Source organism: Topomyia yanbarensis, unplaced genomic scaffold, assembly GCF_030247195.1.
Source record: "Topomyia yanbarensis strain Yona2022 unplaced genomic scaffold, ASM3024719v1 HiC_scaffold_251, whole genome shotgun sequence".
NCBI classification, from domain to species: domain Eukaryota; kingdom Metazoa; phylum Arthropoda; class Insecta; order Diptera; family Culicidae; genus Topomyia; species Topomyia yanbarensis.
Window position 1 is genome coordinate 3,636 of NW_026683439.1, and position 25,363 is coordinate 28,998.

Here is a 25,363-nt window from a genome sequence, read left to right on the forward strand (position 1 = left end):
TGATTTAGTTATTTTCATAACCTTTCCTAAATTCATCCAAAGGTAAGACATAAACCGGACTTAAAAATCCCACCGCGCGAGAACAAATTCGCATTCCCAGTTGGATTTCAACGCTGACTGTAAAATAAACTCGACGGAGAAGGCTGGCAAAGAAAGGGAACCCGAGCAAAGTAAAACATCAAAATTATAGCAAGAAGATATCATATTTTGATGTCATGAAATTATTTTGATATCGGTTTATATTTTTACAAATATGACATCATATTTTGATTTCATTTTGCTGAGCTTACACGCTTTGCGAAAAAAACATTTCTTAATTTTTTTTTTATTTCGTTGATAGAGGTTTTACCCTTAAAGTCATTCGCATCTGTTTTCGGGTAAGAAAGAGATTTTGGAAAATCTGTAACCCTATGTGCAAGGCTGAGAATTGAACTCAGGTGAGCTGCGTACAAGGCAATAGATTTACCAACTACGCTATGCACGCCCAAAAAATGTTTTTTTTCATTTCTTTGCCAAAATATCAAATTGATTACTTATTTTGTTTTTAATAAAACATTTCAACATCTAAGATGCTTTCACTGATAGCATAAATAGTTTTCTGTTTGATGTCATAACGCAAATTTTCTGCTCTCGCTTTTGATCTTTTAACCGTTAAAACAACCAAAACAATAACAACCTGACTTTGTTCTCAGTTTGATATCAAACTTTGATCGGGAAGAAAGAGTGGCATTTGTAAGTAAATAAATAAATTGAAATGAATATCTACAGCAGATAAACCGACGGGCACTTTGAAACTCAAGTTTAGATTCGGTAGCAGCTGCCGGGATTTTCATTTTGGCGTAAGGAGAATAGCGGTCGTTATTTACGTAAAACCCAAATGAACTAGCAGAGCACATCGAGAGTCATTTGTTTCTGGTGTACTGTCTTTATAACGATGAAATAACCAACCCGCCGGGATCATCCCGCCAAAATAAAAAGCAATCTGACAATCGTTGTGAAGAAAATTGAATCTATGTAGAAAGTTTTCTCGGAACCGGTTAGCTCAACCGGAAAGAAGTTGAACTGGAAAAATGTCTAAAGGCTGCATCGGAGCGGAACAGTTTCCGGATAGACGAACACCGCTTGAACATGATGGATGATACTACCGGGCTAGCATCAATCCTGTCTTGTGTACCTTGTAAAAACAAGATCCCGAAAGCTTGGTAGGATTTCGGCAAAAACAGCTGATTCGGAAAGATATCGGATTATATACCATTACACAATTGTGTGACAATTTGTGTTACTCCAATCCACGTGTTCACTACTTCATCCTGCTCTTGACTATCTTCATTGGAAATAGTATCGACACATTATAATACGGTTCAGTTAAACTTACTTCCATAAATACATGCCATTCAGTTAGTGATTCACTAAATAATGTGTACTTTTTATTGCCTGTATCACTTTAAATTAAACAAACATTGAATTCTTTTTCATTTCGTGGTTGTGTGTCCCAGAAGTAAATGTTTGTGGCAAATAGCGAAACAACTATTCCATTGTAACTAAATGTAAAAGGTAAATCTGCAAGTAAGGCCCGAACTCCCGCACCAAAACCACACCGTCTGCCACTTGTACTAAAAAACACAAAACCTATCTACTTTAAAGAAAAAACGAACTTTTTGATTTAAAGCGTAAGTATTCTAACATTTAGAGTCCCTCTGTAAAGTGTGCCCACAAAAAAGAACATTCCAATACTTCCGTAACCGTTTAGATGAAATAGGAATAAATTGATGAAATTTAGAAAATTAAACGCATGAATCGTTCGATCGTGATCAAATTGTGTTTCTCTATCAACAAGAGTTTATTATGGATATATTATGTGGAACGATTAGATAATATATTAAGAAGATCGTATATGAAAGAACTTTATGAAATATAAAAAAAACTCCTAAAATTTTCAGCTTATCTCGTGACAAACCTCAAATGGAAACCCTGAAAGTCGCGTAAAGAAATACCGGCAAACCTCGAAATTCGGCCGAAGTAAGATCATCTAGAATAAAGTTTATAAGGTATCAAACAATATATCATACTCAAATATGTTTGTACCCCGATAGTGTAGATCGAAACATTCGGCAAATTGAATCGGGAGCGAGAGTCCCTCCTATTATGAACTATATAGTTGAAATTGTTGTAGAACGCTGCTTTAGAATAACACTTCTTTGGTGCACCAAGGAACCGTTAAACGCATATAAATAATGTTAATTCGTTTTTGAATGTGGAAGCAATGTTGTACACCTTTTATATGTGTAGGTGCTGTAGTTTCCCGGTGGCAAAGAGAACACTCACGATACAGAAATATCAAATCCAGAGCTGTGTAGAATATATTTATCAATGGATGTTATTTATTTTTGTGACCAAATAAACAAACAAACAAATTCGGAAAGCAAATAAACTGCTAAATAGTCGACTAAATCGGCCTTTGTGTACAGTAGTGAATATCACGCCTCTTTCAACCCCCCTTTTCCGCAGCACTCAAAGTTTATCGCTTCAACATGCATAACTATTAATAAATAATGCTTCCGTATTAAAGTACCGTTTCACAGTTGATGACAAACCCGACAAGTATCGTAATGTTTGACACTTCAGCACCGGTCGTTAAAATGAATCACATACACCGTCACGTCACGTGCTTTGTATAGGAAATAGTCAAGCAACCGGCAAGGAGGGAAGTGACTAAGGAAAAATTAACGATGACAGGCGTCGGTAGTCGATCTACGATCTGATTAAAAGGACACGCGATGGGAATGAAGTGTCGTTCGATAAACAAGCAGAATAATTGATTTGAATGGGAATATCGAAAAGTGAGTCGGATTTCACTTAATTTCGCGATGTTCTTCTGTAAGTTTTTAATTGTTTTATTTGCAAGGCACACATCATACAGTTATCTGTAATTTGTATAGTATCATACCTGTATCATTTTCGTCCATGCTGTCGTTGATAGCACTTGTAAATGTGCCTCTTTGTGATTTACTTGTAGGGTTCGTCGCGGTGCGGTAGCACTCAAAATCACACCGCAAACCGCACACGCACTACGCGATGTTGCGGTAAATGCAATAAAAGCGAAAAATGAACAATTTGGACGACAAAAGTAGAGTTTTGATAATACGGTGCTACAGTGATTTTGAACCTTTGGAAGTAAACTAATATAGTTTGTAGGTCTCATCAAATACAAATTGTGTTAGTAAGGATTTCAGCGTAAAAACAACAAAATGTATGCAAAATTCCCAAGTGAGATAATTTTTTGGACAAGACCAATTTCTTTGTGCATGAGGGCACATACCTTACATAAAGTATGGTTTTTTTTGTTTTAGTGTTTCGGATTCTCCTCGTCAGTAACTAGCACCATCTGGGTGTCCAGTTGGACTCATATTCCTCGTCGGCAAACAGAACCTCTGTGCTTACTATCGAGACATCACTCGGTATAAGCCAGTGGTTTAGTGCTCACGCAAGACGTGTGACTTTTTGGAATTTAGTGTCTAACTAGTGCTAATTTGGGTACTAGTTCGGGAGGTTAGTCGCCATTAAGTTTTCGACCGTTTCTCTGTCTGGAGCAGCCCCAGTTCGCCGCCATTAGATTGCAACCGTGTCCCGACCTGCAGCCACGAAGCCCAAGCCGGCTGCGGTTCGACCGTCACAAAGAACACGACACGGAAGCCTAATCTACAGGAGCTGCCATCATCGTCGGGAATGCTATCGACAGACCTGCAAAATAAATTATAGGTAGTACCGTAGCTTTGCACAAGGTAGACATTGTCCGTACAGTCATTCCACGATTTTGTTTCGACTTCCGGATTCCAAAGGAGTCGTCAACCCTCATTTTCGTGTGTTTCAGACGAAAGAAATTTCAAGGCCCCGCTTTTGAAGATTTAAAATAATTTCTCCACCTTGCAGTTGTTCACCTTGGTTGCAACAGTTTTCGATAGTCCATTTTCGAATAGTTCTTGAAGTGAATGAGTACCGGGGTGAGCATATATGAAGTTCTGGATGAGTATTTGTAGTAGTGAGCATAATTCCCCTCCAACCACCCACTGAGCGAGTCGAGGGGCTAAAGGGCTTCGCAAAGGGTAAAGGGCACCTTCTCCTGAATTCGGCGGAACATCAAAGCCATATTTGAGAATTTTTTGTGGAAAAATGAGAAAACATATGAACTTCTGCTATTCATATTTTATTCGTTATTTATCGATAATTAGAAAAAGATCTTTTTTTTCACAAATTCAAAATATCGTTTTTCTCGAAACCATATTTTTTCTGCTAGCGCCAAGAGTAGGTCTTGTTCTATTGATCTAATTTTCTTTATTCATAAAGGAAGTATATACTTTTTTCTGACTTATACATAACATTTGCATGAAAAATTAAGCTTTTTGAATTTTTGATTGAAATTAGGTATAATTCATAAGAAATGTTATCCATTTTTATGAATTATGTAAATTTCTCATTTCGGTTAACTACGAGAGGCCCTGCGAAGCAGGACGATGTTTCGCCCGCAAAGGCCGACGAGATCCGATTTTGAAGCCGCCATTTTGAATTTTCGAAAAAAAAATAATCATTTTCTTATCATCAAAAGCGGAAGTTCGTATGTCTTTTCGTTTTTCCAAAAAAATCTCAAATATTACTTGATTTTCCGCCGAATCCAGGAGAAGGTTCCCTTAAGGAGAATGATACTTATGATGCTTTCATATTTTCATTTTGCATATTGTACTTTCAAGATCGCATAGTATTTCTTACAAAACAGTACAACATACCGCTGGAAAGGACTGTTTTTATTCATGCCAGGATTATTCAAAAATCGTGAATCGGCTGAAAAATGACAACGTAGTATTTTTTTCGCAGAAGGTTCAGAAAAAAAATTGTTTGTTATGAAACAAGATTTTGAGGGTATATTGAACTGTTCAAGCGTGATTTTGTGTTGCATTTGGTTCTACTTACAACTCTTTCTAGATCAATTGAAACAGGTACATAGCCATACGGAAGTGACTAGAGGCTGCTCCCATGCACATTTTCGAACATATTAAAAGAAAAAACACGTATTTCGGCGTCTCTTAACAAATTTGTATCTCGATAGGTGTTAACAAACTGTCGACAAAAAGGGTTGAAAAAGATTACTATTTCTAGCCACCAAGAACAGCGATCACGATAGTCAGTGTGCTTTTTGCTTCCGTTCAAGTCAGTGTGAACCGAACGAAAAAGAACCATTGCTTTTATATTGTGTACCTTGTCTGAATATCAGATGAAACTGTTACTTTGTTTCTTGCCGTAGTGATCTGTCGTGATTAGTGAGTCGCAGAAACAAGAAGTAGTGTTCCGGTCTATTACGATAGCTGTTGAATTCGCGTCTTTCCGCGTAAGACCGACCATTCGTGATGTGGGATATTTGCTGAAGGTGGAAAATGAGCTTAGGCTACGAAAGTCACTATTATCGAGTACTTTTGTCTCAGACATTCAGTGCTGATGACGTTCAACAAATTGGCCTAGGCGAAATTATTATTTTTTTTTGCATAACAACTTAACTTGGTTGTATGTAACATGTGGACGACCGAAAATAAAAGTCTCAAGGACAGAACATGCTTCGTAAAACCCGTTTAAATATACAATTGTAAAAATCGGACTGGGGTTCTCAAGCATAAGCATCGATTAAATTGTTCTCACCCGAAAAAAATCGGAAGGACGTACCTCCAGCATAAAACTGGTGAAAAATAAAAAAAAATCGTTCGCAGGGCAATCTGTGCATTCAGGATTAAAAGTCACTTAAATGCGATTTCTTTATAAGAACCGGATAATATTTACTCCAAAAAACTCCAATCTAATTTTATGCTTGGAATTTATATTAAATTCTTACGTACACGATACACACCAAAAAATAATGAAATTTAAACGACATGTAAATCAATACGAATGTAAACATACAAAGATTGAATCAAAAATTTGATTGAAAATTACATTAAAATCAATTTGAGCATCAAACATCATACAATTTTATACTTTAATTCGTGTAATATTGCATGTCATTTCATTTTACAGCAGTATTCGAGTAAAAATACATTGAAGTGCATTGGTTTTCCGGTTAAAGAAGCTATATTTTTCAATCCACGTGTAAAATTATAATAAAATTCGTTGAAGAAAGCACGACAAGTCGTGTGTATTTATGGTGGAACTTAATTTTACATTTATATTCATGCTCCAAATACGTGCATGAAAATAAACTTAAAATTACAAAATATTTTTTTCTGTTTACTATTATATTTTTATCAAAGCATATTCTCTTCTTGCAATTATTATTTTCTATCGGTATACAATTTGAAATTCTATACTGGGTCAGTGCACCGTATCTTAGTATAGACAGCAGATATCACACTAAAACGTGCTCGACATAAAAAAATATTTTAATTTGCTGAGAGCTATACATTAGACCTTTTCACATTTTGAACAAGTTTTGAAATATACATGGGTCAGCTCATATTTTTGTTCTAGGTTTGAATTTAAAAACGTTCGCTAAAAATGACTTAATTTGGACATGATTTAGAAGTGGCTACAATTATCTCTCAAATTGTCTTTAGCTGACCAATCAAAAATCATGTTTTTGCTATGTTCCCATACTCTGATTTAATAGGCCCTGCATGCCCACATATCATCAAAGATTGTTCGTCAGACATTTCTTAACATTTCTTAACATGTTTTAACAGGTCAATATCACTTTAATCGCAATAGAAAATTTGTTAACTGGATTTTTCTATAGAAAAGTATATCAAAACTAAGGAAAATTAGTAGTATTTTTTTTTATTTTGACATTATTTTCTATATAAATATTCAGTTATCAAATTTTCTATTGCGATTAGAGCTATGTTCAACTGTTAAAACATGTTAAGATATAATATATGATACGATAATCTTGATGATATGTGGGCATATAGGGCCTATTAAATCAGAATGTAAGTGCTCTTCCTATGGAAACAAAGCAAAAACACGATTTTTGATTGGAGACTCCCCTAAATCATATTCAAATTAAGTCATTATTGGCGAAAGTTTTTAAATTCACACCTAGACCTAAAATCTGAGCTGACCCATGTATATTTCAAAACTTTTTTCAAATGTGGAGAGGTCTACTATAGATACACTTTCATTGACACTTAATTTCATTTTTATGCGAGGGATGCATTCCGTATTAAATAGGGTAAGGTGGGGCAAATCCTTCTGGGTAACTTTCTATAAATAGCTCAATATTCATATTTTAAGAAAATTTTGAGATACAAGCGTTTTACGAAAACGTTCATTTTTGCTGTTTTCAAAAATGGTGGGGTAAACCCGACCGCCTATGTTTTTGGTTGATTTAGTACAGATATTACCCAAATTTTATAGTTTTTCGACGATAAATCAATAAATGTTATGTTATTGAATTGTAACATGAAGAAAATGGAACTCAATGTCAATCTTGGAATGTCACGATCACGAGCAGAGCACGTAGAGATATTGCACTTGCATCGAAGCAATTGTTCGACGAATACTATATTCATCACGTTTTTGTGTCTTTCGTTTGTAATTATGAACCATTGTGCAAAAAAATAATAAATAATCACAATAAAAATATATTTCTGTTTGATAAAAAAAAATTCTTAGCAAAAAAGCGGTCGGATTTACCCCACCATTTAGAGGTCGGATTTGCCCCAACGCGTCATTTTTCTTTACGATGCAAATAAAAAAAATTATGAAAAAAGTTGGATTAAATTCATCTATGCACTTTATAGGACTTTAATCAAAGAGTCTAAATCCACTTACATTTTTTATGCAATCACTTTAACATTCAGAAATATCATGTAGCCAATGATGCACAAAAATCAAATCAAAAGTTGTAAAAACACACTTATTGTCGTTTGAGCATCTCAATGAAGACTAACAAAATGCTGTCGTGCCACCATTATGATTATTTTCGATGCTGAGGTGAACATACGTACACAATGGCAAGAAGACTAACGGTCGTAATTTTTCTCAATTGCTGCTAAATTATACAGTAGTCAATTATGTAAGTATCTTTCAATATTAGTTACTAATTTTCGCTCTTAGGTTACGCTCATACGATGAAGGTAATGTTGCAACCAGCAGCAGCATTTCCACGATACAGTGAACAAACATAAATAAGCAATCACGGAGAGCGACTAAAATGTCGCGACTGGTTGTATCTATAAGTCCATAAGTTTCGATTTATGTTTCGATTCCATGTGCTCTGTATGTGACGGTCTCTCGTTTTTTGTTATAGAATAAAGAGAGAGAGAGAGAGAGAGAGAGAGAGAGAGAGTCAGACCAGAAATCCAGGTGAAAAGAAATGGAATAAGAGTTATGAAATTGAAATCGACTCATGAGCGCCTCTTCTACTCGTCTGTACACTCAACACGAGTGCTTTCGAAATTGCGCTCTGATCCTGTCAATTCAGTTTGAAAAAAATGATGCGGTAGGTATAACAACTTTCATTTAAACTGTTTACCAGTGGCGGATTCAGGGGGAGGATCTTGGGGGCCCGGACGACCTCCGAAAGTTTTCAACTTGTTGAGAAATTTTGAATTAGTTTCAATTTTATATTAGTTTCAAACTTAAAATTTTTTCAAACCAAATTTGACTACCAAAACTGGTTTTCATTAAATCAGGTTTTTACGCATAACGTATTGTACAATGTTCATTCCAAAATCAAAATTTCGGACCCCTCCCGATTTTTTTTCTAGATCCGCTCCTGCTGTTTACCAATTTATGATAAAACAAACGATGTTATAAACAGACATTACTGTAATCTTCAAGAAGCCAAACATCTCTTCCAATCTTGATGGTGGTTATGAAAGTAAGAAACAGCTAATTATTTTTGTTTAAAAAACAAACCAATGACTGAGCAGATTACTGCCACTTTATTTGTTTAACGAGACGGCGCCGATGGTTGAGTGGTAAGGTAATTTCAAGCTTCGATGTGAATCTAAAATAATTGAAAATTCTCGGAGCCTCATCCAACCTGCATTACCTTTAACTCTACGACCGGTGTAAGTGGGCCATATCTGATAATTTTTCCACCGTGAGTAATTACCAGATTGTGGTCCAGTGGAACCGCGACGTTGATTATAATGACTTAGCACCGACCTTTGCCATGGACCAGTATATCTGAGGGGTTTTGTAGAGCAGACACGTGCAAGTAACGGTAGTTCGGCACAATCTCCTGCAAAAGACCACGTGTGACGCTCGGAGTAGGCTGCGTTGGCTAGTGCGCGTTAGTCGACCATAATGTGGTCGAAGGTCTCGTACGGCGAATGACACAACACGAATGACATACCTCCTGCAATTTCTCGTGTCCTGTCCTGGTTGGCGATCATGTCGGCCTCGTTCACAGACGAGACTTCAGCTCGCTTGAGCTACAGTTTAATGACGCCGAAACTCTAGCTCAACACGGAAACAGCAAACCTGTTGATTGTTCTGACCTCATTCCCCGCATTCAAGAAGGACTTCAAGACACAGTTTACTCGACTCAAGAATTTGTCTCGATGATCAAGCTTGTTGTCGGTGTGGCGAATCCCCCCTCCAATAGCGACAAATTTTCTCGAGATCCGACTCTCCAATCTCCGCTGCCATGGAGGTACTCGCCTTTCCCGATTATGTTTAAGCGACTCGCCTCCAGATGTAAGTCTGTATCTTAAGTAGGGCTTTTATCGCTATTTCAATGTGGTCATGTACTTCGGATTTCGTATGTAAAGCAAGAAAAATGAAAACTAAGGTAACTTTATCACAGCATATCGAAAAATTATTCCACCGATTTTTAGAATTATGGCGGAAAGGCGGTTGATCTCGTCCGACCGACAGGTAGAGCAACAATCGAGTTCTTCCGGTTTTATCGTTGGATGCTCCTACATCAGTTCTTTACTGTTGCTACAAAATTGAGCGTTGCTCCTTCGTTGGAACCTTCCTAGAATTTCGAAAGATAAAACCAAAAAAACGGTGGTGGGGGGCAGATCTGAACTTTCGAATTTGAAATGAAGATTGTACAATACATAATATATAAAAACCTCCCGATTAGAAACACATAACAAAAAGATTTCAAAACTATATCTCGCGTTGTTGCTTGTTATAATTCTCTATTATTTTAACTACTAACGAACCACAATTTATAACAGAATAGGTTACGTAAATTGGATTCTGCTATGATTTTGTTATTTCATTCTGATCGGGCTCATTTAATGAACATCAGCGTCAAATTTGGTTCAAAATGATTTTGAGTTTAAAACTAATTTAAAATTGAAGCAAATTTAAAATTTCTCAAAAATTTGAACATTTTAGTGGGGGGCTATCCGGACCCCCAGGACCCTCCCGCTGGATCCGCCCCTGCATAAAACAGAGTATTTTTCAGACGATTCACATTTCCACCTGCCACGAAACAAAATGTCACAATGCAAATTAAAACACTGGCAGGATAAACAGGCCCTTATGCATCTCATTAGTTAGGATTTGTCACACTATTTCATTGATCGGCTCACAATTAATTGATTCCGCTTGAATAAGTATCATAGTATCTTTCTTTCGTTCCAAAGAAGTAGTGCTCAAACAAATCAGGCGTGAACAGCAAAAGAATTTATTCAATAGTCGTGATTAAGTGAAGCGAAAAAAGAAAGATCAACGGCACTGCTCTATCGAATATTTGCTCTAACTCTAACTCCGCAGCTCTATATTAATAACAATTTTGTCAAACCATTAAGGCTAGATCAAACAATGAACGATAGATATTTTTGCCCTACATTGTCATAAATTTCAACTCCGTTATCAAAAGCATACCTGCAATCTGTCGTGCTTCTATGATCCATTCAAACATCCAACAGCCAAATACGAATCAACGTCACACAATCGGACAATCGTTAAGCAAAGTCCAACAAGGACCGTTGTCAATTATGTTCAACATACACATCGATAGTCCTTCTTCCAAAGAGTTTGCCGACTTGAAAGCACAAACGTCATCGTCGTCACCTTATCTTTGTTGTTGTCACACACTCGGCTGTCCATGTCCTGCCAGACGACGGTCGGCTACCAAATGACCAAGTCATTTTCCTTTATTTGCTCATTGCCAGCAACTTTCTAGCAGGGCAAAAGAAGCGTGTCAAGGGGGTTGGTTTGAGGCAAACGTAAATATGCTAAACATGTGCTGTTGCTGCTGTAAAGATTTTCAGATTTTCCATCGGTGATAGAGCCGAGCGGGTTCCTGATCGAAGGGGAATAAATAAGTCATGTTAGCACATACCGGTCGTCCGTTGAAAAGGACATCATGCCACTTGGACAGGAGCGGACGATTGGCAGTTTAGTGGGCACTTGAGTGTATCGACAAATCTATATAAATGGCGGTCGAATACCACAAATCACCACCAGTGTTGATTGAACCGTGACCAATCGAAGATTAGTGGACATCGTTCCGGGTCGCTGCGATGGCAACCTCTCTGGTCTGCCATGTATGTGGTGATCGAAGCTCCGGGAAACATTACGGATCCATCTGCTGTGACGGATGTTCATGTTTCTTCAAGCGAAGCATCCGGAAGCGTGCACTGTACACGTGTATCTGTGAGTAGATTACTATTTTGTGGCGAAGTGTAAATTTAACAGAAAAGTAATTGTACTCCGAAATAGCTGGCCAGGGCGGTTGTGCAGTTGATAAGGCTCGAAGGAATTGGTGTCCATTTTGTAGACTGCAAAAGTGCTTCACGGTTGGAATGAATGCAACTGCCGTGCAGGAAGAACGTGGACCTCGGAAGAATAGAAAACTACAAGCGAGAATTATGCTGAAAAAATCGGTGCTTTTGAATTTGAGTGCGGAATTTCGGACCCCAGGTACTGCAATTTAATAATTATTTGTATTTGTAGTTGACTTCTGGCAAATATGCATAGTACACTCTCGTATGTAGGGTCACTTTACTACGGTAATGTGATATTGCGAGTTGGTCCTTCGAAAAATTATAACACTGGAGACATAAAATATGTCTTATTATTCACCTTCAAAAAATTTATTAATGATTATGTGCGTCCTGTTGCAGTACCAAAAATTTTTGCACAAAGATTAAACTTTGTTTGTTTTTAAATCACACTTTTTTTTACATGGACATTGTCTTACTCCACTATCTGGGACCAGATGTCATTCTAAAATCTAAAATATCTCCTATGTAACGAAACTACGTATGGTTTGCACACTTATAACTCAGTTATTACTAGATGGATTTTAATAATCTATACACCAACCGATTCATAAGCGCCTAACTGGAATATTGATATTTTACGAAAAAAGGAAAACGAGGCTGTTTTTTCAAGCAGATCCGTCAATACGAAGCACTCAAAAGGCCCAATCAAATATGAAAAGTTATAAATGGAGGTGCCATGAGTCTGTTTGAATCATCTTATGCCAAATGAGCAACATCATGGCTATAGCGTCTGGACGCTACAGCGGTGGCATTAACTCGTACACAGTTAAACCGTGCACGAATTTTTCTGGTGCCAACACGGTGTCACAGGATGATTTGCCAAGTGGATGAGCGGAGCGGTCTCCACCCGTGCAAACCGTATGTTGGATTGAGTTCAACACTATAGAGTGTGACGTGTATGTGCTGCTTGAGAGCTTACGTTTGAAAAAATGATGGGTGGGTAATGTCTGCGACATAACTGGAGAGATGCAGAATACATAAGGAAACCCGTACTTGAAATTTGTTGATACTCATTGGAATTTTCGGATAAAAAGTGTTTTGGGTGAGGAATATTTTAAATTATTCTTTATAAAAATGATGGTGGTCCTAAAAAGGACTGTTTTTGTTGGCGTTGGTGGGGAGATGCGCTGGGTTCGATTCTCGTTGTATGCTTCTGACTTCTTACTATTTTCGGGCTTAGATGTTGTCTTGGATGCGACGCGATAAACCACTGGATCAATCAGATGAAGTACTGATCTAAGATGTGAAAAGGACGAAAAATACCACTCTCTACATTGACGTTTTTCTTTACCAAGCAAAATAACCCTGATCAGAGCGAAAAGTTGTTGAAATGTCTGAAGTGTAGTCACGACACTCCGGTTATTTCTCAGACATTAAAAACCCATCTTCTTTTATTTTATTTACCTTTAAAAGGAACTAACTACTTCTGAAGTTAGAATTCTCTGCAACTATTGGAATTTTATTGAACTCTAATGAAATTATATATATATATATATATATATATATATATATATATATATATATATATATATATATATATATATATATATATATATATATATATATATATATATATATATATATATATATATATATATATATATATATATATATATATATATATATATATATATATATATGATATTTTGCCGTCGTTTGCACATACATAGATTTTTGGGAATATTTTTGGAATTTGTTTTGGAATGTGTTTTTGCTTTTTTCCAATCTGCATCATTCTTTGAAAATATTGTTGGAATTTTATTGATAAAAAGCTGAAAATTCACACTGGCCACTAAATGCTAGTATCAGTAGCAGAAAGTAATGAAAAGGCATATGGCAACGAGCGAGAAAGTGTAATGCATATCCGTGCGACTATACAACGGTCGGTTGATTTTTCTCATCATTCGTTTGACCGTCGCTGTGCTACCAGCAGTAGCAGAGCAGAATATTTTTCGTGCCATGGCCCGTACCAAATGGACAGTCCACAAGTCCACCGGATGGAAAGCTCCCCGAAAGCAGTTAGCATCGAAAGTCGTCCGCAAATGTGACCTCTCTACCGACCAGAAAATGCCTTGTGAAAAATTCGCCGCTATCAGAAGTAAACGAAGCTACTAATCCGCAAGCTGCCCTTCCATCGTCTGGTCCGTTAGATTGCGCAGGACTCCAAACCGAATTGGATTATTTTCAATCTTAATACTGCGCGGTAGCAGCACTGGTTTGCTTCTACATATGTAATAACACGTTGAAAATGTAAATCTGTGCACATTCTCCTCAAAAGCTTCTTGGGTGTGTGTGTGTGTTTTGTAGTTTAATTCAAAATTATCAAATCAAATCAAAACTCTCCATACGAATGCAATGGTCGCTTTAAAAAGGGAAGGTTCATTTTTTTCTCAGCATCTTTCACCTGCCAACAAAAAAAACTTAATTTCTTTTCGTCCGCTTATTCATCAGAATGATATAGATGCTAGGCAACACACCATCCTTGGTTCAGTTTGCGTTCGAAGCAAAATGGGCTGGTCATCGAATGAAATTAGTTTACTTTTATCGTCAAAGAGGAAGAGCTTCGAACAAAAACTGTTCAAGATTTTCGGTTCGGTTGTAGGGATGCCATTATGCTAGATTTATCAGGCATAGTCAGAGTTGATGGCAGTTTCCAGACAAACAGACAAACATCCCATTCTGCCAGATATTGTTTGAAAAATAGTAGCAACCATGCTCGGTGCATACAATTAATGGGAACCAATCAGGAATGGGCTTCAGTTAGATGATTTAAAATTGATTTTTTCCAGTGTGTGTATGCTAATTTCGACCCTTCAGAAATAACAGTGGTTTAACAAATTTAATTCCTGTTACTAGCACGGAGCTGTGCAAACAGCCATGTACAGCTCACAATTCTTATTTCCTTCCCAGTATTGAACGGCCCTTCACTCACCAAATAGCAATAATAATAGAAACAAATCTGTACCGGGCCTATATTCAAAACTTTTCATCATTTAAGTGTTCGGTTGGTGCATGACGGCTCCGACCGAGATGAGCTGAAATGTTTATTATCTCCAAGTAGTTTTCGAAAGGTTTTGCCTTTCTCATATAGAAAGGTTATGCAATCACTCTGAAAAACGTCAACCTAATCCCGGCCCGGAGGGCCGAGTGTCATATCCCATTCGACTCAGTTCGTCGAGATCGGAAAAAGTCTGTATGTGTGTGTGTATGTGTGTATGTATGTGTGTATGTGTGTATGTGTGTGTGTGTATGTGTGTATATGTATGTGCGTATGTGTCAAATAATGTCACTCATTTTTCTCAGAGATAGCTGGACCGATTTGCCCAAACTTAGTCTCAAATGAAAGGTGCAACCTTCCCATCGGCTGCTATTGAATTTTGGATCGATCGGAATTCTGGTTCCAGAATTACGGGTTTCAGAGTGCGGTCACACAGAAATTTCTCATAAAAACTATAGGAAAAATTAAAAATAGAATTTTTATTTTTGATGCTAAATGTATTCAAGGTGCATAAAACGTCTAGATTTGATGCAAACACGAAAAAAATTTGACGAAGATTCACTTTTTTGGATTTTGCACATTTTTGCCTTTCTCATATAGAAAGGTTATGCAATCACTTTGAAAAACGTCAACCTAATCCCGGCCAAATTTTTTTTTCGACTCGCATAAGGTTTCTGGATTTTAACAGGGGCGTAGTTGATGGTTTACGGAGAGGGGTTACACCTCCCCCCCTCTACTGTTCACTCCCCTCCTTTAAAAATCTCCTTAAATCACCCCTCAGACCACCACCTCATACCCCTCCCTTTCAACCCCATCATCTTTAAACCACCACTATATTACAAAGCATACCAGTTTAAGCTGGGGAGTCGTTCATTCATGGGACTTTCGCCCTCCTCACATACTCATCCCCGCATGACAAAATGAGTTAGCAAGCAGATAACATTGATCTAATGCTGATTAGGCTAATGGAGTATGATATTTTTTTGTTTCAAGTGTTTCACCGTCGACACGTAGCTCATCAAGTTCGTGGCTGGCATGCCATTGTGTATAAGTGCAAAGTGTACTAAGAATGTAATGGACATTTCCACAATTATGTTGAACATAAAAAGCCTCCGTGCCATAGTTTAGAGAAATGAGAAAGGCACAATTGCACCGCTAGGTGGATTAAAACAGGTTTTTTTCGTTATTAATGCATGTTAAACATACTCCACATTTTAACACTACATAGCTGACCATATATTCACAAATCAGATCATTCTGTTAAGTATAATGGAAGTTATTAACTGTCCCGACTGCTACAGCCGATATTTTAAAACGGGACCCCTATAATGAAAGCATAAATCTATTCTGCATTAAAAATAATTTATTTTTATGCTTAAGTGTACGCTCGATGTTTTCAGCAGTGTGTAGGGTATTAAGCCTATTGACACACACGTTTTATATTTCGGATATATGTTTTAGCATTAAGGCACCTGACGCCAACCTTCTGTAGTTATTTTTAAAGCACGGGCGGATTCAATTGGATTTGCGTCTACAGAATAAAGGAGGTTGGTTAAAGATTTTACTGGGCGAGAAAAATTAGTTATGTTAAAGTATTAATAGTTTTGATTTGTTTTTAAAAAGTGCATGCACAAAATTGATTGCTTTAGTTTCAAGCTGGAACCGGTTTAATTATACTGAAATTTATTAAATAATTTAGTAGTTTTAGTCACAAATCGATTAAGAAATACTTACCCTATAGATTATTGGTATATGTTTATTAGCACATTATTGGAAATTTAATTGGAAGACGCAATTTCATATTGCGTGGAAGACCTGAATAGTTTCTTTGGTAATCGTGGACTTCCTCATCACAGTCCTCAATATGGAGGTGTTCGCTTTGAATATATTTTCTGGGCAGACTAAAGCTAGTTTTGCTAGATGGATCAGCTAAATAATGCCAATCAGTTAGTGAGATAATGATTTGTATGGAGCAAAGCTGTCAACTGCCCACTTGACCGATTCAGTGGAGACCAATGTGCGTGCTAACGCCCACGAGTCCGAATCACCAGAATGAGATCTGTGAACATTGTTCAACTCCGGATCGATACAACCTGGAAAGTGTGTGTCGAAGAGACAATTAAGAACATCCTTTTCGTCCGTTACATAAACACCATCTCTGGTTTTTAAGGAGTTCATCTGAAAATCATTCGATTTGGAGAGAATTTTATTTAATCTGCTAGCCTCGTTCAGACTAGAGACATTAGTGCATAGGCTTTGCCAGCCAGCCCGTTCTGCAGATCTAAGACATTTCTTATATGCACTACGAGCTGACCTGAAAGCCCTGGACTTTCCAAGCTCTTCTCATAACTTTCTTCATTCTTTCAAGCTCAGCCCTCCACCAAGGGGTTCCCCTAGTCGATTTAACAGTACGAAGTGGACAAGCTTCTTCGTAGGATGCTAATATGAATGAGTTTGTCGTATCCACGACGTCATCTAAGTCGTCTAGTTGACTAATTGTTGGAAAATATCCATGAAATTTAGTCGCCAAGTTTTCCAAAAAGAGGTCCCAGTTTGTAGATTTAGGATTACGATATGTCACCACATTGAAGGTGACATCAAAATGATCGAAAAATATATATTTATGATCGGATAGAGACGGTTCAGTTTCATTTGGAACCTGCCAATTTCCCAGTTCATGCAAAATTCTATCAGAGCAAAGTGTTATATCTAACACCTCCTCCCTCCCAGATCTCGCAAAAGTTGGTCGGTTTCCCACATTCAGAATATGGAGATTTGTACTACTTATGTACTCCATCAGTTCAGAGCCTCTCAGATTGATGTCCGAGCTGTCCCAAATGATGTGATGAGCATTCGCATCACTGCCGATAATGAGCGGATAATGAGCGGAAGCCCATTTCTGCTACAATATGGTACAACGCTTTTGAAATCATCAGAAGGAGATGATTCGTTATGCGGTAGGTATGCTGAACAATATATATATTTTTTGTCTATGTTTCCGACAGTCAGTGTAACTGTGACAACACAGATATCGCGAGTTGTGAGCTCCGATATGAGACACGCGTCAATAGTATTATTTGCAAGAATGCAAGCATGAGGCATTTCACATGGGTTAGTCATGCCTGTCTTGTTGTAAGCAATGAAGGCAGTGTTAAGTAACTTTCCAAAATAGAAGTTTCCTTTATGGAAATACGGTTCTTGAACCAATGCTATGGAAGCTTTACCTTCCTGCATGAGTCGAGATAAATTCATAGTTGCTGTACGTGTTGGAGATTGATTTGTGCTATTCTAACCATTGTTGATTAGAGAACTGTACATTTCATCTCCAACACAAATTGCACAACAACTAGAGGACACCAAGCGAGTTGGGATGTTAACGCATATAGCGAGCCATATCAGGTTTAAATGGGACATGATCATTTAATTCCCACGATTTGCGAAGAAAATAATGGTCCACTGTGTCAGAGATTCGCATAACACAGTAAGGGCAAAACTCAAAATGCTCCGTGCGCGACTGGCATATTTTAGACCCTCCAGTCATTAGGTCCTCGGCACGGAACTACACCTTGACTTAAGGTCTCCTACTTTCAGTCGCCTCCTACGACATGGGAGCAGGACTCCAGTGGCTCAATTCTAGGCCGGATACCACACGGCCTCTGGGCAGGTTCATCTGTACACATCGAAATTTGATAATCGAAACTCAACAAAACTTCACCGAACTACCATCAGCCGAGAGTCTCAGCAATCCCCCAGCCAACAAAAATTCGGCAAAATTAAGTGGATCAAAAATCGGTGTGTAGAGTGAACGTTCCGCTGCGTAATGCAGCATACTGGGGAGTTAGCCCAACTGTTCCCAGGCTCCGTTCGCCATTGAGAATGATTTAAACCCCCTCAACAATTTTACCCATAGCACGGGTCGCATGACACTATGGAATTGGGGTTCCCTGTTTGGTAGATTTTTACCACTGAAACAGGTAGTCCGTAGTGTAATTCTTAGCCGGTTGAAGCAACCACTACCGACACTACACGGCTTATCTAGGCTGTTCGGTGAAAGAAGCTGACAATGAAGAACAGCTTCCATATTTAGATGGGCGAACAGCCGCAGAAGGAAGGAAGGATAACGGGAGGAGAGGGATTTGGGATTTGGGCTAAGCGCTTATTTAAAGGCGGCGCTGGCTCGCCTTGTCAGGGCTGCTTTAGGGCATGTGTTATTTAGGCCTAGAACGTATAGGGCCCACTACCTCGTCCTACCACACCCGCAGTCAGCCCCCGCTGCTGGTTCGGGTCGCGAATCACAACTAGTTGCTATCGCGATTAAGCATTATCCACCACCTATGACCCGCCCGGTTGCTTGCAGCTCAGCTTCCTACGTAGCGTTCCACCACCGCCACGGGGCCCGGGTAATTTAGTTTTAACTTTGATAAAATCGTATCCAATTTTGTTATCATTAGCCAGTTTTTTGTTCTATTTTATGTTATTTTAACAACTAACCAGCCGGATTTATAACAGGTTCTGTTTCAAAATATTTTTGAAATAAATAACTCCAGATGTTATAAATCAGCTATGCCCTACTGATCGGGTATGCCAAGAAATGAAAATAGATGCTCGACTTAGTGGGTAATAGGGGTGGATGGTGTAATGCAGTACATTCTACCCCATGTTATCATGCATTTTGTATTACGATGCATAGTTTTAAATGTACAAAACCGTAATCGAAAATGTTTTGACAAAAAATATTTGATTTTTGTACTATAGTGTGACTCGTCGGAAGGACAAAAGAAACTGTTGCTTTCATTCTTGCTGTGGTGATCGTTCGAGATGAGTGAGTCGCAGAAGCAAGAAGTGGTGCTCCAGCCAAATAGGGAGGTTATTTGATTCCGGCCTTTTCACATAAAACGCTTAAGGCATTCGTGACGTGAAACATTTGCTAAAAGTAAAAATGGAGGCTATACTGACGGAAGCCGCATTTATCGAGTTCTAACACGTCAGGCATTCAGTGTAGACAGCGTTTAACAAATTAGCCCAGGCGAAGCTGATCATTTTGCATAATAACTCGTAGCACGTAGTTTCTGTGACGCCGCTATAATTAAGATCCTCATATATATAGACGACGAGAAAATCAATTTTCGGCTTCAAGAACTCATACTACTTACTTGCACCGGGATCATTAAAAGATTCATATCACATTTGGAAGAAATTGAACTCATTATAAATCTAGGAAGTAATTCCCCGTATTTTAAATGGGTTTTTGTGGAATCTAGGTGGACCGACGCATTACTCCATACCTGACCCTGCGCGCACGAAGCATAATGCGATAGTATCACTACACACATTACATCTTTTTATAGGCATAATCTCCAATACCATTACCTGAACCACATACAATTGCCAAATTTGTGGCCGCGTTTTAGGTAATATTGACGGCAAAAGCTTCGTCTAGTATCTCAAAATTAGCAACCAGCATCGTCATTGAGGAAGCCCAAACTAGTGACCCGTAACGATATGAAGCAAGGATGAAATCATGTTACTATGTTTTAATTGCCTCAAGGTTCTACTGTATCGATTTTGTTGGCTATTTTCGGCAAATTTAAGACTAAGAGAAACGAAAGTTTTCGTTTTTCTTAGTATCAAATTTGTCAAAAATAGCCAACAAAATCGATACAGAAGGATGAAATCAGTTGTGCGCGAACATGAATATGGCAGTAACCACAATGATGACACGGAAGAAGTGTATGAGATAGAAATGAAGCACCACCAAGACGCTGTTGTTTAGAAAAAATATTTCCCAGCCAAGTAAACAGGTATCCACGCGCAATTGCTAGTAGCTCACACGAGATCTGTTGGACTACAATTAACGTTTTATCACTTTTATTGTTTACATGATGGAAATATATAAAAGATCCACAACTCCGTTTAACTAAAAAATTGAGCACGAAAACTCTTCTTCTTTTCGCTAGTGATTGTCTCGTTTAAAAAACTCAGATGCTAGATATTGGCTAGAATAAATTATACGCAAAATAGGTTAACTGTACTGTACACTAGGCATCTCACTCAAGCGTGCTAGGTAAAAGCATTAAAATTGCTAATTACAATATAGCGAAGAAAACAGTTTAAATTTCGTGTAATTTGAATGCAATAGTATTTCTATTAACAATCAATTTCATGTTTATGCAGAGAATGCGTTACACACTAAAACACTGTTAATTCGGAAAACCGTGATATTTTTAACAATCGAACAATAAGCAAGCAAAACATGTAACAACTTAAAGTTGAAACCAGCAGCAGCAGCAGCTAGTCGCTTTAGACAATTTCCAAATAACGTCCGTGTAAGTTTGAAGACAACGTGACGATACAGTGAACGGGCATCAGTAAGCTATCACGGAGAGCGACTAAAATGTTGTAACTGGTTGTAAGCTATAAGTCAATAAGTTGGGATTATTGTTTCGATTTCATTTTTTCAGTATGTGACAGTCCTTCGTTCGCTATGGAATAGAATTTCGGAATAGCGGTCTGATCCTTTCGTTTTCTAAAGACGTTTACGTCGTTGTTATCCGTAGTACTTTGATGCGTTAGGTGCAACAGCGTTAATTGAAACCGTTTTTCAAATTTCGGTAAAATGAACCTGTAATCAAACAGACACTACAGCTTTGTTCAAGTAGTCGAACATATGGTGGAAAAAAGTTTGAGCAAAATACTTTTATTCTAAAAACAAACCAATTACTGAGCGGATTAGTGTGTCAAAATATTTATTTAACGAAGTGGCGAATTGACTTAGAAAGTGTAACCGAAATCATCATAGAAAGTTGATCTTAAGTGCGATTTATTCACTTCCTTTTGTTTGAAGTAAGAGATGTTGAAACTATTGAGCTAGTTCATATTTGTAGTTGCTAGTTATTTTGGTGATGTCATTTATCAAATTGTACGTAAATTAGAAAATAGTAGTAATCAGCGTTAAGTGATTTTCTTTCGATTTGTGGACAATTTTATTTAACAGATTGAATTCTGGGCAGTTTCTTTTAGTTGATTAAATCATTGAAATATGAGCGACAGCAAATAAAAGTTGCAAGAACAGGACATGCTTCGTAAAACCCGGTTAAAATATGTTGGAATATAAAAACCGGATATAAACTTCAAGCATAAATATTGGACTGGGACTCTCCTTTGTAAGAATCGGATAACAAAATCATCAGTATAAAATCAGCAAAAAATATATCCGATTTTTACAAAGTAGTTTTGTTTAGCCGACTTATAATCTTGAACAGCATGCCCCTACGTACGATTGATTTAATTTAAAACGGTTTTTATACTGGAGGTTCAACTTTACCGATTTTCTAATATATTTGGAACAGGTTGTACGAAGCATGTTCTGTCCTTGCGACGTTTATTTTCGGTCGCTCATATGTAGTTTAATCCTATTGATCACCAAGAATCTTTCATGATCGGGGCTCTGATATGCTAGGCCAGGCCCAGCCTTGAAAATAGTTTCATTTAAATAAAATATATCAAACAATTGTGTTAGCATGATGCCATAGAACTGGTAATAGTAGCGAGACGCCAGATGAAGAAAATAGAAGTGGAACCGCATCTACGAATCGCCTGCTAAATCAAAAGCTTTAGTGCAAATTCCGTCATTCTCTTCGCTCGACCTCTCTAAGAATATTTTTCCTGTTCATTTCGATTAGGCGTCTTCTGCGCCTTGCAATCGAATAATTTAGAATACCTTGCATTTTCTAGCTCCGTCAAGGGTTGTCATTCGGTTAGCTATACTTTGAACTCTTGAATATCCGTTGTTGTCACGAGAGTAAATTGTAACTTGTAAATAATTAATCAAAAGCAAATTCAACATCAATAATCCGTCGATGTACTATAGTCTTTCTTGTGCCAACATGTTTTTAGGATTTTAGTTTCGATTGTCTTGCATTTGGAATTGTTTTCATAAGAAACTTCTCATAATTTAATCAGATCAGAATTAAAGATTTATGTAATAATTCTAAAGCCACTCCCGAAACAAAATCCTGGCTGCAGGCCTGGCATAAGGACACAAGACCTTACATAAAGCATGGTTTTTTAGTGTTTCGGATTCTCGTCGTCAGTAACTCGCGGCAACTTAATGCTAGTTAGACAAGTTCAAAACCAGCACCAAATTCCAAAAAATCACACGTCTTGTGTGAACGCTAAACAACTGGCTAGTATCGAGTGTTGTCTCGCTAGTAAGCACAGAAGTTCTGTTTGCCACCGAGAAATGTGAATCGAAACCGTCTTTTGGTTTAAGAACCAAACGCAAACGGGAAAAGTTGTGGATAAGTCCAAAAGTTTTGTGTATTAGAGCGTAAGACCTTACATAAATTATGGTTTTTTATTGGTGATTTCCAATTCTCCTCGCCAGTAACTAACACTCACTTAATGCTATTTAGATAAATCTAAACCAGCACCAAATTAGACATATCTAACTAGCTTTAAGTTGGTGTTAAGTACTGACGAGGAGGATCCGTCTATGCACCTGAAGAGTGAAGTTATTTGAAGTGGAAACAATAAGAAGGTTTCCAAAATAATATATAAAGCACTTCATTATTCATACAAAAATTTTCTCATGAAGCTCTACGTGATTGAGACGACTTTAAAGCTATTTCCTCGCTTTCTATGGAAAGTGCATGCTATGGAATCCGAATTGTGTGAGAAAAACATGTACCTACGAAGAAATGTTTTGTGAAATCGTATTTTCTTATGCAGAATATAAACGAAACGAAAATATTTCAATACCACAATCTGTATAGAAAATATGTTCGTATACCTAATCATCACTGTTCATTCAACCATTCATCCCACAGAAACCATTCTTCCATCACAAATCCTCGCCCAAGTGCTGGTAGCCTGCATCCGTCAGGCTCGGGTCAACGAGAGCTTTGCGTCGTTCAGTCGAGAGCAGCAGAACCAAATCCTTCGTCACGTCTGGTTCGAGTGTTTTATTCTACGTGTTGCCAACTGGTCCATCGACATTTCTTCAATAGTGGAAAGGTGGATTGCTCTTGGGAATCAGCTATTTTATGTTACGATAAAGAAAATGTTTACTTTCCAATCTGTTAGATGTGCCGATGAGTCGCTACGAGAGATCGTCCAACGAACGAAGGCACTTCGAGTGGATCTAATCGAAATTTCTCTACTTGAAACGATGATACTTTGCCGAAAAGGTGAGTTACGAGCTAAGAATTTCCAGGTCAAAATATTTGGGGCGAGTCATTCATTTTTTTTTTTCATTTTCTTCAAACGAATCTCAACTTAACATTAATCGTAAGAAAAAAAACATTTGCTCCTAACTCAAGGTAATAAAAACTCTTCCCTACAGAATTCGCCCTGAGTGCAAAGGAAACTCAACAACTGGAAAACACATCCGAAACGGCTCTGATCGCCCTCGGCCATTACAGCATGCAACAGATAAACGCTGTTGCTTCTCCCCCACCTGCGCCCGCAATGCTATTCGATTTCCAAAGTCTCAGACGAACCACCACCCCGAGGGAATCACCCACACCGGAACCTTCACCACCCAACAGCAGTAGCAGCACGAGCCGGTCCGGCGGTTCTCTGGTGTCAACGTTTTTGCCCTTCTCCTGCTACCGCTTCGGAAAGCTTCTACTAGGATTGAGAGGTTTATCGATGCACTGCTACGAGGCCTCGGTACGTGCAATGTTCCGAGAGGTCGCCGGCGATGGTTTAATGGAGCACTTTGTAACCAAATTATAGAGGGCGAAAGGTTAATGTTTATGAGTGTTGAGTCCCACCCCCAGCCGAACGGACGCTGGAAATAGATAGAATATGTATAGGTAAAGTCGGAGTGGACGAGCCGGATATCACTTTTGGAACAATAACATATATTTTGCAGAAGCCACGTTTCACGCATGTAGTGCCTTGTAGAAACAACTTGCAGTGTACGAGTTCATGACATATCAAACCGAGTTCAAAAAGGGCAATAAAGCAAAAGTTTGCGAATGAAATTAAAAAAAAACAACTTTATTAATTAAAAATTAATTAAATTATTAAAAAAAATTAAAAAACAACTTTTTTAAATTCAAATTGCAGGTACTATTCGTTTCGACAATAATAAAGTATTGCATTAATTTATATTAAGAATCTACTGAATAGATTTAAATTTTTTGTTTTATTATGAAACTATATGTTTTGAGATCAGGAAAAAAAACTTTGGTCACATCGAAACGTCATTGATTACATTGATATTGAAACTGCATAGGCCCCGCCTAACCCCTTCACACAGTGGCACCTCTCTGCCGTACAAAGTTGTGACATAATTATCAAAACTGGTTTATATACCCATTCGAAGGTTTTGGTCGTTTAAAGGTAATATACATGTCAATAACAGTAGCCTCTAACATTTGATAGCAGAAATTGTTGACAAAACCAGTCAAAATCGCTAATTTTTCATCGATTGTTTCATCGAAAACAACTTGAACTCCGGACAGCCGGCTGTCGGGAGTGTTGTCGACAATGTAAAATGGACCGTAAACAATGAGTTTAAAAGTGGTATGGTGGAACCCAAGATTACCCAATACTAACTAACTCTGTCATATTATCACGTTATTTTTCCCCTTGGTCTAATACGAATCAAATTCATTTAGTT

At 37.8% G+C, this 25,363-nt stretch overlaps 1 protein-coding gene across 1 annotated transcript; it reads left to right on the forward strand.

Annotated features, from left to right (window-relative positions):
- The first annotated feature begins 11,471 nt into the window (after window positions 1–11,471).
- Window positions 11,472–24,498, forward strand: LOC131695042 (nuclear receptor subfamily 2 group E member 1). The gene is made up of 6 exons (XM_058983569.1): window positions 11,472–11,604; window positions 11,671–11,871; window positions 23,562–23,748; window positions 23,818–23,921; window positions 24,077–24,176; window positions 24,345–24,498. The coding sequence occupies exons 1-6, from the start codon at window positions 11,472–11,474 to the stop codon at window positions 24,469–24,471; spliced, it is 852 nt and encodes a 283-aa protein (XP_058839552.1). The 3' UTR covers window positions 24,472–24,498.
- Window positions 24,499–25,363: the final 865 nt, after the last annotated feature.

What these genes read in the sequence shown, in the direction of transcription:
- LOC131695042 (XM_058983569.1), top strand. Translation starts at nt 11,472, where the DNA reads ATGGCAACCTCTCTGGTCTGCCATGTATGTGGTGATCGAAGCTCCGGG. An exon ending in TGCGGAATTTCGGACCCCAG is followed by an intron (nt 11,872 to 23,561) that starts GTACTGCAATTT and finishes TTCATCCCACAG; the next exon opens with AAACCATTCTTCCATCACAA. An exon ending in ATTTCTTCAATAGTGGAAAG is followed by an intron (nt 23,749 to 23,817) that starts GTGGATTGCTCT and finishes CCAATCTGTTAG; the next exon opens with ATGTGCCGATGAGTCGCTAC.